Source organism: Mauremys mutica, chromosome 3 (assembly GCF_020497125.1).
Source record: "Mauremys mutica isolate MM-2020 ecotype Southern chromosome 3, ASM2049712v1, whole genome shotgun sequence".
NCBI classification, from domain to species: Eukaryota; Metazoa; Chordata; order Testudines; family Geoemydidae; genus Mauremys; species Mauremys mutica.
This window is the reverse complement of record NC_059074.1, coordinates 119,171,353-119,185,627: the sequence shown is the minus strand read 5'-3', so window position 1 is coordinate 119,185,627 and position 14,275 is coordinate 119,171,353. Positions and strand designations below refer to the sequence as shown.

The window sequence follows — 14,275 nt, the reverse complement described above, 5'->3', positions numbered from 1 at the left end:
CTCCACCTCCCTGTGTGGTGGTAGCTATGTTGACAGAGATGCCCTCCTGTTGACATAGCTCTGTCTAGACCGGTAGTTAGGTCAGTATAACTGTTTCCACACTCCTGAGCGACATAGTTATACCAACACAACTTTGTAGTGTGGACCAGGACTAAATCTTGCACCAGAACCTTCATTAAGTTAGAGTGTAGGTTGATGAAATGCACTGCATGTCAATGCAATCAGTAAGAGTCAGGGAAATAATGAGCTAAGCAAACATTTCACATTCAGAACAATCTCAGGTCACATCTTAACTTCCCAAGCCAGGCAGATTTTACAGATCCTCGGGGCGCTTTAGATGCAGTTCTCCCACCTGTTCCTTCCCTGCTGCTCTTACCAAAAATGAGCTTCTTCAGCCTGGATTGGTTAACCACTTGGGCATGCTGCAAAGCCATCTTCTTCCCAGGCATTTGAGTAGGGCTTAACTCAGGGCTGGAGGGGTTTGTTTTTATTTTATTCTTATATTAACTAGTTGGTATTTATTTATATGTCAAGGTGGGTTGAGCAGTCCTTGTATATTGTATTCTGTATTTAATATATGGAATGGGCCCAGGGCTGGGCACCTGTAGAGGATTTTTGTAAATCTAATAAAATGAATCCTTATCATGGGCGGCACGTCCATTCTAAGCCTCAAGACTTGCAAAATTAGATATGGCATGTAGCAGTGATGTTCTGTAGCTTTGCACTGTCAGGTTTATCACTCTTGAAATGTGATATGACCAGTGTGAATAAAAATTGAATTTTTAAAAAATAAAAAAATGGATTTTTATTTAAATCAGATTTTTAAAAGTTAAATACAGTTTCATTTAAAAAACATTGCCAATTTCAAAGTTAATTTTAAATCTGTATTGAGGTCTAAACCTCTTATAATCTGTTAAAATAATTTAAAGCAATACATGTTTGCTGTCAAATTTTAAAGAAAGTCAGACCACTGGACTAAGGGAAGGTCCTGGCTAAGCACTTGGAACCAGAGTTTGTTGAGGTGATAAACCATCTTTTAACAGCAGTAGCCTCTTCTGCAAGTGTAGAGAGAATATTTTTTTCATTTCAATTTATTCAGCTACTTCAGTTTGACTGATTGCAGCTGCATGCACTATTTTTAAGAGACCCTATTGTATTTCATTTATGAATGGCTTATGTAATATGTGTCATTGTGGGCCAGGGATTGTGGGCAGCTTGGGTCGGGGAGGGTAGGTAGAGGAGGATTACCACAGCCCCTACAAGAACTAAAAACAGCGGGGGGTGATTAAGGCTAGTCCCTGAAACTGCAAACAACTCCAGAGATGTACTGCCTGCTGGGGTGACTTGCATATACTGGCTCTAAATGGATTTTCCAGAGACCAACAAACAAACAAAGGGCTTTTGGTATAAAAAGGGTGGGTTTAAATCAACACAGGGCCTTCTTTTGATTTGGGAAATGGACAGGACCTTCTGTCCAAGTTGGGGCCCAACTAGGGTGACCAGATGTCCCAGTTTTATAGGGACAGTCCCGATATTTGAGACTTTGTCTTATATAGGCACCTATTACCCCCCACCCCCGTCCCAATTTTTCACATTTGCTGTCTGATCACCCTAGGCCCAACCCTTGTGAAAGGTCTGGAAAGACTTTGGGCAGCTAGGGCCCCATGAAACTGATGGGTGACATCTGGTAACTTTTAGCATGCATATAGGAATGTTTATTGTTTTTCATATGTTGCCTCTGTAATGCTTTACCCTAAGAATAAATGTATTTTGCTTTGTGAAGGCTGGCTGGTAATTGGTATACATTGTTGTAGCCCCTGGAGAAAGGCTAATCACAGGTGCTAGACCCTGGTCAGACCTTCTGGGGAAATCACAGTGAGATGCAGAGGCACTGCAAACCTGAACATGGTGGCCAGAAACAATCAGTTCAATTCATAAACTGCAGTTAATACGTCCTTTGTTTAATAAATCAGTTAGCTTTAAATGCGGATCATGATTTGAAAAGAACTTTCTCATTTATTCAGTACTTTTAAGGTAGCTTTATTTAATAAAACAAATGTACAGTGCTGCTTTTGTGCATTTTTAATTGAATTTGAATTTCCATTCAAATAGATTTTGACACAAATCACAAGTAAAAAATTAATTATCTAGTAAATAAGAAATGCATCACTCAAGATTTTCTAATGTAATAAAAAAGGGAGACCATAAGAATCTGAATTAAATGTAAGTTAAGCTATGTAATTGCTTAAATACATATGTATAGATCTGGTGTACCCTGATTAGCAAAAAGACACAGCAAATTTAGTATAAAGGCTATATTTAGTTACAAATTAATCCGTAGATTCTATCAATCAATATGTTTTAATGTTACCAACTAACGAGAATTAACCTTTGTTTAGAAAATAACTAAAGTACACATGCACAACACAATTTAAATCAGTTATTTAAATCAAGGTTTCTTGCTTGCTGATTTAAATCATGATTAAAATCAGTGACTTGAACAGGGTGGATTTGATTTAAATAAATAACTAGTCAGGAAGACTCGATTTAATCATGGATTTCTACATAAAAGTGCATTCATGTTTGTTGTTATAACCTTAATACATATTCTTCACAACTCAGAGATAGATGTAGTTTTCATTTTTAGAAGGTACACACTACATTTTTAAAGTGATTTATTTTGAAAACTTTTCAGATTAGTTTTACAGCTATGTCAGAAAATGAATGATTGGTTATTTCATTTCCCAAAGGTAATTGAAGCAGATATTTATGAAGTCACTGGGAGCTGAACTATCTCCAATTCAACAGGTTAATCATTAATATTTGGAGGATTTTCTTGCCATGCTGTATTAGGAGGAGAACATCACCAGACAGACATTTAAATTGTTTTATTTAACTAAAACAACAACGTTATGTATTCTGGATTTTTTTGTTCAACAGCAAACATATAAGATTTTAACAAAACAAGCATATGAATTTTTGAATTTAGCTAAACATTCCAGTTTTTGAAAATCAGGTTTGTTTTTGTTAAAACTGTTTTTAACTAAAATAGTTTTTGTAGCAATGAATGAAGCCAAGCCCGTCAGTCTGTTCCCGTGGAGCCGCCCCAACGGGGCTGTCCACGTCTATTTATTATAGTTGGTTACATAAATCATCCTATTATACGCATGTACTAACACAAGCCAGCGTCTCGCCCCCTCTCCTGATTGGTGCTTTATGCCCTGCGTACTCCAGTGTTATGCACCTGGTCGGCGCTTTATCAGTGAGTCTCCTGACCGGAAGTGTGGGGGTGTGGGAACCACTTCAGCCGCTCTAAATCCGGGGGCGGCATTCCTACCCCCTTAGTGTTTAAGAAGTGTAACGTTCCTACATCCCCTCCTTTTCTGTTTTGTCGATCCGTGCCTGATCCGCATGTTTCATGATTCTATGGGCATACATGACGGCTTGGAATGTAGGCAGGGGTTTGCGCTGACAGGGTGTAAAGCACATCCCAATTATATTAGGAATACACTGAGCTAAGCAACAAAAACCAATCAAGCAGGCGATAACAATCAAAGCATATTACAAAACAATTCAAACCCATCCCATGGATGGCAGCCAAAAAATGTACTCAGCCCAACTAAAAAGGCTGACATTGGCATTACATCCTGATCTCATGGGGGTTAAGCTTCGCCGGCATCGGGTGCGGGTCTCATTAATTTGGGAGCCAGTCAACATTGACCTTGTGGGGAGTATCAATGTGAGCCTGCTTAAGCAGCATTGAGCTTCTGAAATATTGGCCGGAATATAATTAAAGGTCCTCTGACCACACGTAAAAAACCAACCCTCTGGTAACATGATGTGCCCGTAATTGCTGGACACATTATGAAAGTGTGTACAATTCCATCCTGGGGTACCCACCCGCAAACATCCTTTTGGGGGCTTGTGACGTCTGCAATTAACCATCCGTGCACAGGTCAAATTGGCGTAATTGGCTACCCATGGGGTAAAAAAAAACAAGGCACTTGCAGGTTTCACATAAGTGGCTTGGCCCCATAGGCTCATAAAAGAATATTAAATCTCGGTGGCATTCATAAAATTTAACATCCCCAATGCATCTGCAGCATCGCCTGGTGCCTTACATACTGGGACCAGGCAGGTGCCCAACAGGCCATGCATCTCAGGGGCCTGCTGTAAACAAAAGGAAAATTGATTGGCAAGGACCGCAAATCAAGCCCATATATTATAACACATGCGGCTATACAATTCGGGTTCGGCCCTAGCTGGTAACACACAAAAACAACACAACAATATGATAAAAGAATTAACGGTCAAACAAGCAAAGATAGCAGCAGTAAAATTCTCGGGGGTAGGCTTGGCCTTGTTATTCTCCAGCGTTTGCTGAGCCTGCTGCGCCAGTCACTTCACCTGCCCCCAGATAACCCTCGGTGCCGTCGTCATGGCTCGGCATGCTGGAAAGGTCTCGATTAGATTCAGATTAAAGTTGGGTATCGGGTTCTTGAGGCTTTGATGCCACATCATCGCGCCACGGTCGCATGTTTTTGGCAGGGACCCACAACGGACCTGTGGGAGTAAGCACAGCGGCATGCCCCCGTCCCCAGATTCTCAATGGAACGGGGCCATACCAATTAGGGTCTGGGCTCTGCCTATATTTGACAGATGGGCGTGGGAGCGGGGTTTCCGTCTTAAAATGTTATTCAGTGGCTGAAAAATTCTGAAAGATATTTAAAATATTTAGGGTAAACAATACTATCGCTAATTAATTTTGCTTGGCTCCCATGGTTGGCCCATCATCCCCCACTGTTTTATTTTGCTTTATCAGGTACTCTTTAAGTATACAATTGGTTCATTCCACAATGGCGTGACCCGTGGAATTATACAAAATACCAAAAACGTGGTTAATTTGCCACTGCGTGCAAAAATCCGCAAATCTGTGAAAAATGTAGGCGGGGCCATTATCGATTTTTATCTATCGGGGGCGGCCCATAACGGCCACCGCAGCAAGAACATGATTAATTACATGTTTGGCCTGTTCGCCCCGTTGGGGGGTGGCCCAAATGTAATGAAAGTAAATATCAATGGTAACATGTAAATATTTCCAGGAAAAAAAAAAAGGGGGATAAAGCGTGACATCCATTTGCCAAATTTGGTTAAATAAAAGGCCGCGGGGATTAACACCCAGTTCGGGATAATAAAGAAAACTTGCACAATAATTACAGGTTTAAACAATACATTGGGCCTGAATCAGGGGGATCTTAAAATGCTTCACAAAAATTTTAGCATTTTGATGAAAAAATGCATGATATCAATGGAATCCGAAAAGAACAAAATGAATTAACTGAAAAAATTAAAGAAAAAAAAAACTCTGGCCAGTCAAGGACACCGCTTCGCAACTAAGACTTGGCGAACAGCCAAGAAAAAGGGAGGGCTTGGCGAACAATCAAAAAGAAAGGGAACTTGGCGAACAGCCAATAAAAGCTGCAATGAAAACGGCAGGACTCGGCCAGGCAATAGCAAAATATATTAACCAAAAAGGGAAGGGCCACCATCTGGGCCCAAGAGTCCCCTTGGTGCAACTATTTTGGCATAAGAGAACAAATCTGAACATAAATTCTTCCCATATAATCACTATCCATTACCCCGGGGACCATCTAAATGCCATATTTCCCGGCATGGGAACGAGGGAGAATCAGCCCCATAGTGCCTGGGGGCAGGGGTCCAAAAAATTAAATAAAAACCACCACCACCTCCCCGGGGAAAATAAGCTCCCTATCTTTAAAACAAGGAAAAATCATTAAAAAAAAAAATCTTTAAAACCTATTATCATAAGCTAATAATCATATAAAATAAAATTGGGATTTGGGGTTCCACACTGCAGGGGTCCCATGGGTTAAATGCAGGCATTAATCGCTCTAAAATCATGGAGCATACGCCATTTACCAAATTTTTACTTGATAACAAAAACCGGCGAATTCCAGGGGCTAGTGGATTTTTCCACATGGCCCGCCTGGTATTGTTCCTCACGTAAGTGATACAATGCAAAAAACTTCTCCTGGGGCAGTGGCCACTATTCCACCCACACAGGGGTACTGGTTAACCATACAAGGGGAAGGGCAATAAACTCAGTCATGAATAGTAAAATGTGAACAGAATGAGTTAACTGAAAAAGGCTGAAGGAAAAAAAAAACAACCACCACAGTCAAGGACAGCACTAGCTACTAAAACTTGGCAAACAGCCGAAAGAAAGGGGGGCTTAACTATGCCCAAACACAAGCGGCAAAACTGGGCCAGGCACTAACAGCACTGGCCTCAGTCATGAATGGTAAGATGTAAACCCAAATTTGCTTAACAAGTCTCTTCCCCATAGGGATACAGCAATATCCATGAATATAGGGCTTAAGGAGAATCTCCTTTCCCCCTTCTCGCGGAGTCATAGCAATCCATCGGGTGCTTTGTTGAGCAGCCTGCAATCCGCCCACTCCCCAAATGGCTGGCACTTAGGATTTGTCCCAGGTGGACGGCTACTGCCGAGCGGAGATGACTGTAACGTCAGCTCCAGTATCTGCCAGTCCCTCAAGGGGGATACCGATAAGCGAGCTTCCTCATTAATTCCCTCTGGGCATCAGGATCATTTACCTGCTCTCGTATAGCGGCGAACTGTCCTGCTCCATACAATTGCTCGGGAGTATAGGCCTCCCCCAATGCCTGCCTCTGTTGTAATGCTTCCTGTTGAAATTCACTATCCCAAATAACATACTGCGCGGGGCTTAAAAGCATCCTACAAGGATCCTTCCAATCTTGGGGGAGCATGCTATATCCGTTTGCAATCCCTTCTAACATGCCTCGGGTAAAGGTGGAGTTCAATCCAGACTCAGTAACTGCTCGTCTCGCCTCTCGGAGAACAGGATAGGGGAGGGCTGTGATCTCCCCTTCAGCCACCCCCTCTGCGTTGCCAGGGCAATGTGTCACTGGGAACGCAGCCAATAACTCCCTTATCTCTTCGGAGCTCTGTCCTCCCTCCTCCTTCTCCCTCTGTAACATTGCCTGAAAAGGGGACAGCCGATAATTCGGCTGTGAAGAGCCATCCGTACCCGGACATGCATCATGGCACTCGGGTACCGCCACAGGCGGCTTAGAGGGCAAGATCCGAGGGTAAGGAGGGGGGGCCGAAGGCGCGGGGGCGAGAAGGATAGCCCTGGATGACGCTCCAACCCTGATTGAATCCAGAGCCTCCGTACATCGCTGCCAAAGCAGGAGCCACTGCACCGCGGCTCTAGGCTCCGCGTGCAGTGTGGCCCCTATCTTTATCCAATCATCTACTGACAGTGACCCGTGATCCGGGTACCAAGGACATTGGCGATTGATTTCAATTAATAGCTTTTCTAACTGACCCAGGGAAACTGGCCTGCCAGTCTGTCGTATAATAGCCTGCAGCTCTTTCGCATGAACCTTCTGCGGAGCTGACAATTTACCCCCCATACTCACGGAACGGGGCTATTCAGCGAGGGTCGATGCATCGGAGGCTATTCCAGCCGGTGAGCAGGGGGAATCACGTCGGGGTCACCAGATGTAGCAATGAATGAAGCCAAGTCCGTCAGTCTGTTCCCGTGGAGCCGCCCCAACGGGGCTGTCCACGTCTATTTATTATAGTTGGTTACATAAATCATCCTATTATACGCATGTACTAACACAAGCCAGCGTCTCGCCCCCTCTCCTGATTGGTGCTTTATGCCCTGCGTACTCCAGTGTTATGCACCTGGTCGGCGCTTTATCAGTGAGTCTCCTGACCGGAAGTGTGGGGGTGTGGGAACCACTTCAGCCGCTCTAAATCCGGGGGCGGCATTCCTACCCCCTTAGTGTTTAAGAAGTGTAACGTTCCTACAGTTTTTTTTTTAAACAAAAATTAAATTGACTATGTCAGCCAGGTCAACATGAGAAACTTAATATTAATATTGTCTTCTGCAGCTAACTCAGTCGTCTTCAACTTCATTTTCCTGTTTGTTCATAATCTGGAAAAGAAAAACAAGCTTTCCTGCTTTTTCAGGTCCCAAACGATTTCTCAATTTGGAATGAATTAGTCCAAGGGAAGAAAACATTCTTTCTACACTGGCAGAAGAAGCTACTGCTGTTAAAAGTGAGATTATCACTTCAACAGTCTCTGAATCCAAGTGCTTAAGTGACTTCCACCAGTTCATTGGTGTGACTTTCTTTAAAACATCATCAGCAAACATATATTCCTAAACTGGGTCTCTGCTACGGTCCGCTGTGATTATAGGTTTTCCCATCTAGTGAGGGAATGGTATGGTAGATCTCAAATCAATGAAAGCTACACTCAGAAAGACCTCAAGACTTCTGGAATATGCTACTCAAACAGTTTCACTTTTGTTACTACTGCCTGTCCCTCCCTTCTCACATTTATCTCCAGACTTCTTCTCCTTGTCCAGATCTATTCCGCCCCCAACAATCTTCTATTCATTTAACTTTTTGAAACTTCACACTTTTAGAGAGAGGTAAGGGATTGACTCTGTGTACACAAATTTGCAGAGGGACAATAGGGTTGAGGTCTGTTATTTCTCACCTCTATATATTATTTATTTATTTGTTTAAAAACATTTTTGCTTTTAATAAGCATGTTATCTCTGGAGACACAAATCCACAGTTTGAGAACTGCAAAACTAAGCATCTCTGATGGTATCTTCTAGACTGAGCACTGAGTCCCATTGGGTAGATAGAAAGATTAACCTAAATAATCTATACAGAAGCCCCTGGATCCCCAATCCATGAATGATTGGAACTCATTTACAAAGCTTTTCTTAAACATTACATGAATATATTGTCTCATACTATAGAATTAGAATTTATAGTCCCTATTCCATTATGAGATATCTTAGAGCTATAATGTATCTTAGTTAAAACTATCTTTAGATAGGTATTTTCCTCAAAAATAATTTTATAAAAAAAATCCATGTTTTTTATTTTTTTTAAAAAATAATAATTTATTTTTATCCACCTTGGACTTCAATTTACTTTGATTAAATCAGTCCAACATGGATATGACCATGGGTCTAACTATTTCCAAACAATTGAACCTCTCAGGCTTGAGGCATACTGGAGTACAGATATGTATATTTTTACTATTCCAGCTGTATAATCACTGGGTAACTGATATAGTGGATATCAGTATATAGAGATTAGGGAGCTCTTTGCATCCTACTCATTGAGGAATTGAAGTAAAACATTCCAGCGGCAACTGTTGGTTTGTGCATATCCATCTACCAGTGCCATAAAGGATCAAAATCATTTGAAAGCAAGGAAAGTTCCCCCATGTCTACCTCCAGAAGCACAGGATCCAAGAAAGGGAATCAAATCAAACGATATGTTCAGAGATGCTGATTTACTGTTAGGTAATTTTTCCTTCTCTCCATTTCATTTATGAGGAAAATAAGCCAGACTAGGTTAGAATTGCCCAAGACCCAAGACTGCAGATGGAGGCAGTATCAGAAGGAGGGTTCGAACTCACGAGTCACTAGCTCCAGAAATTGTATTCTGACCATTAGCTTGCATTTCTTCTGATCCTTAGTATGTGGCCTTAGGCAAATGACTTAACCTCACTGTACCTGTTTTCCCATCCCTACCTACTTGACAAGGGTGTTTTGTGGATTTCTTAATGAATATTTGTATAAGTACTTCAAAGATAAAGAAATATACAAATGTTAACTATTTGATTTCTCTCTTTAATGCCATCACTTAATTTCTTAATCATGCTATTATTTTTGTAGTTGGCTGATGAAACCATATAGTCTTAATCTGCACCGTTATTTTTGTGGTGATTATCATGCAATTGAGGGCCAAGTTTCAAGCTTTCTTGTTGTATACCCTGGTGCTTTCCTGCTCTAAGCTCCGTTTCATTTCTGTAACACAGGCCAATAGGACCCACATTTTTATTCTTCCAGACCTCACTGAAATAAAATAAGTCCTAAACCTAGAAATTTAAAGCTGACTTTCATTGAAAAATTTGCTCACCAATAATAATAACCTGTCATTTTGATAGGGCTCTACATCTTCAAAGTACTTCAGAAACATTAGCTTAGGTTGCAGAGCATTCAAACCAGGCCTTTTAGTTTAAAGCATTACTTCATGTAACAATTTCTGTTGTTCGAAATCTTTGTTTGCTTTCACATAATTTCCTGCTGTGTTCCTTTGGAGAGTGTTAATGAGTATTTGTGTTCTTTTGTTATAGGATTATGCTATAGAAGATGAGCTCCGATTGTTATTGGTATCTTTACCTCAGACTGACCTTGAGCAATGTGTCCAGTACTTCACATCTCTGGCTTTAAGAGAAAGCAGTCAGACTCTAGCTGCACAAAGGGTGAGCGCTGAACTCCAGGATGGAATTATATAGAACGTTCTCTCTTTTTTAAAAATATTTATTTATTTAAGGTATAATTTATTAATTTTATAATGTTAGAGTGGGTGAAGCTTCCCTTTCCACACCCCATGCTGCTCCTGCTCCACTAGGACTGAGACTCTTTGTGGGGTTGTGCAAAGATGAGGGAGAGCTTGTTCCCTCCTCCCTTCCTGTTTTCGCAGCTGTACAGGTCTAACTACAATCTGATCCTTGCTGTTTATGCTCTCAGGCAAGTTGTTGTAAAAATGAGACATGGGGCAGGAATGGTATTGTATTAATACAAATAAAAAACCTGAAGGGTTTCCTCCCTTTATTATACTTTCTGTAGTTAGTAGATTCTCCTTTGAGTGAGTCTGCACATATACGTTTCACTGTAGGTTAGTGTTGCCAACTGTCTAATCAGACAAACCCAAACACCCTTGCCCCGCTCTGTCCTGCTCCTTCCTGGAGGCCCTGCCCTTCTCAGCGGCCCCACCCACCCACTCACTCCATCCCCACCCCCGGCGCTTGCTCTCCCCCATCCTCACTCACTTTCACTGGGCTGGGGCAGGGATCAGGGTGCAGGAGTGGAGGGCAAGCTCTGGGAGGAAGTTTGGGTGCTGGAGGGGGCTCAGGGCAGGGGCAGAGGGTTGAGGTGCAGGAGGGGGTGAGGGTGTGGGCTCTGGGAAGGGGGTCAGGGCTGGGGCAGGAGATTGGGGGCTGTGGGGGGGTGAGGGGTGTGGGCTCTGGAAGGGAGTTTGGGTGCAGGCAGGGACTCTGGGCTGGGGCAGGGGGTTAGAGTGTGGGAGGGTTTTGGGGTGCAGGAGGGGATGTGGGGTGCTGGCTCTGGGAGGGGGCTCAGAGCTGGAGTAGGGGGTTGGGGTGCGGGAGGGGGTATGGGCTCTGTCTGGGCGGCGTGTACCTCGGGAGGCTCCCGGTCAGCTGTGCAGCAGGGCTAAGGCAGGCTCCCTGCCTGCCATGGCCTTGTGCTGCTCCTGAAAGCGGCCAGCACGTTCCTGCAGCCTCTGTGGGGTGGGCCAGGGGGCTCAGCGCGCTGCCCCTGCCTGCAGGTATTGCCCCCGTAGCTCCCATTACCCATAGTTTTGGCCAATGGGAGCTGCAGAATCAGTGCTTGGGGCGGGGGCAGAGTGGACATGCAGGCTGCTTCAGGGAGCAGCATGGGGCCAGGGCAGACAGGGAGCCTGCCTTAGCCCCACTGCACTGCCGGACTTTTAGTGGCCTAAAATCTCCCAGATTGGTTTCAGTAGCATCCAGGAGATAGAGCCCAATTTCGGGAGACTCCTGGCGAAACCGGGAGGGTTGGCAACCCCACTGTGCGCCCAGTGCACTGAAGTTGGAGCTTTTGCCAGCAATGTCACTAGGCGTCGCTAGTGTTTGTGTGCTGAGCTGAGAGCATAAAAGGGGTGTGTCTGCTGCCTCCCTCTCAGTTCTTTCTTGCCTTCCGTGGTGGGAGTTGGAGCTCCCTGTTGCTCTTTAGCTTCAATTCACCAGCTTAAAAAAATTACTGTATATGGTTGTATAGCATTAGCTTAGTCTTAGTGTAAGTTAGTGCACAAGCCTTTTTCCTGACATATGCCAGTTCTCAAACCTCCCAAGATGATGTCAGCTTTGGCGAGTTGGTATTCCAGTCTCTTTTCATATAATCTGAAGTCCAACCACATGTAAGGAAACTGCTGGTGAATCACTTACAGAGTAATGTATATGTGCACAACCACTCAAGGGAGAAAAAACATAGGTGTTGGAACTAGGGGTGTGAGGGTGGCTTGAAGTGGTTTCCATCATATACAGGGTTTACAGTTTGGTTCAGTGGCTCGGAGCGCCCCCACTATAAAAATTGTTCCAGCACCCCTGGTTACTTACTCGTACAGGAGTTGTTGCTCTTTGAGATGTAAGGTGCACATATACATTCCATGACCCTTCCACCTTTCTTGCTACTTAGGACTTTAGACAGACAGTGGAGAGAAGAAATGGAAAGGAGGGCAATGGACACGCCCCTTTTATGCTCTCAGTTTAGTGCATGAGAAGAGCAAGGGCGCCTAGTGGTACTGTTTGCAAAAGTCTCTGGCTCAAGTGCATTAAGCGTACAGACACCCACAGTGGGATGTATATGTGCAGAATGCATATTGAGGAACAACAGTTACTGTACAGGTAAGTGACTGTTTTCTATAAAAGCTACTGATCTAATGGGCTGTTTTATTTTTTTTTCCTTTATAACTATTAGAATGTTTCAGAACATATAGGGATATATTAATGTAATACACATAAGAGCACTTGGCATAACAGCTTTACAGGCTGTTGCTCGCTTGGCTTTTTAAAAAAAATAACTAGAACCACTCTTCTTATTTAGCCATTTGAGATTTGAGTTGATTGTTATTGATTCTTATTTCAGGGGGGCTTGTGGTGTTTTGGAGGAAATGGGCTTCCTTATTGCGAGACTTTGAGTAAAGTCCCTTCAGAGACAGTAGAACTCTTCTGTTTACAAGCTTTAGTGCAACATTCCAAGGTAATCCATGTATACAGCTATAATTGAACAGCTGTATCGATAAACTTTCCTTTCTGATCTTGATTTTGCATATGTGGGATGCAGGGGGAAGCTGCCTTCACAACCTTCCCAATATCGTTTCCTCCCCCAAACCGCTGAGGTACTGTTCACAGGATTGGAATCCACGTGTGAGTGGGGGGTGGAGTGGGAGGTTTGTGGGGACTGTCCACAGGATCTATCATTGACTCCCACTACAACCAGGGATATTCTCCTTCAGTGATGGAGATTCCCTTTTAAGGAGTTCCCCAGGGCATCTATGGCAAAGAGTTGGGGAGGTGCATGGGGTAGCATGGATCTTTCAGTGTTGGTGGCAGGCCCTACAGTTCATTTCATGGTGGGACACACCCAGGGAATAGTCAGGGATAAACTTTGAGGCCCTTGTGAAGTATTCCTCTACTACTTTGTTGTTGTTCCGTCTTCTGACACCAGTGCCTCTACCCTGCATAGTGGTAACAGCTATCCAAGGCTGTACATGTCAACACCTCAGTGGAGGAGATACCAGTTATGTGGAGTCTGGGTATATTATAAGAATAACTTGCTTTATTAACACACGCACATCAGTCCTGGAACAGAGATGGTCATATAGGCAGTCCCTTCTTTCAGGAATATCAGCGCTTGTCTACACAGCAAAGCATGCCAGAAGGGTAAAGTGCACTAACACTTGATGTGTTCTAAAAGCTACTTAGTTCACATGAATGTAGCAGGGCCCACAGTGGGCAATTAGAGTGCTTAACAAATCACACCCCTCTAGTGCATTTTGCCGGTGCCCTGTAGACCAGCCCTCAGTCTAAGACTAAGGTGGACTTTCCAGAGAGCAACTCTGTATTATGAATTAACTCTGATCAGAGACCAAGGCAGAGAGCAAACTCTCTTCCTGCTCGCAGTACAGCTCTTTCTCCCAAAGATCATTGCCTCTACATAGAATCTTGCATAACAAAAACTAACAACAATACAGCATGTCTTCCCAACATTGAACATTTACTTGCACACTAAGAAAAAGAAAGTGGAAGACTCACCTGGTGACACTCGCCATAACAATATTAATTACACAAGAAAGACTGCAGGTAGAATATAGCTAAAACCAGAAGCTGAATAAATACATATTGAAAAAAATCCACTAAGCTAAATTTATGGTAGGGAAGGGCAAAGAGCACAGTATTCAGCACTGTGATAGAAACTTTCATGTCACCAGCATCTATTCAACAGCAGTGGTCCACAGTATGGCTCATAAATGTGCAGTCATCTGCCTACATTGATTTCTGTTGCTGCCATGAAGATCTGTAATGACAGAAGCACTATTTAGAATAATGTTACCTTTTTGAATG

General features: G+C 43.2%; 1 protein-coding gene across 4 annotated transcripts in view; it reads left to right on the top strand.

Annotated features, from left to right (window-relative positions):
* SERAC1 (serine active site containing 1) overlaps positions 1 to 14,275 on the top strand; it is a 60,717-nt gene that overhangs the window by 28,791 nt on the left and 17,651 nt on the right. For all 4 annotated transcript variants that reach the window (XM_045010194.1, XM_045010193.1, XM_045010196.1 and 1 more), the window contains exons 8-9: positions 10,241 to 10,369; positions 12,798 to 12,911. In XM_045010194.1, coding sequence (XP_044866129.1) covers positions 10,241 to 10,369; positions 12,798 to 12,911 — 243 coding nt within the window. The remainder of the gene's footprint in view (positions 1 to 10,240; positions 10,370 to 12,797; positions 12,912 to 14,275) is intronic.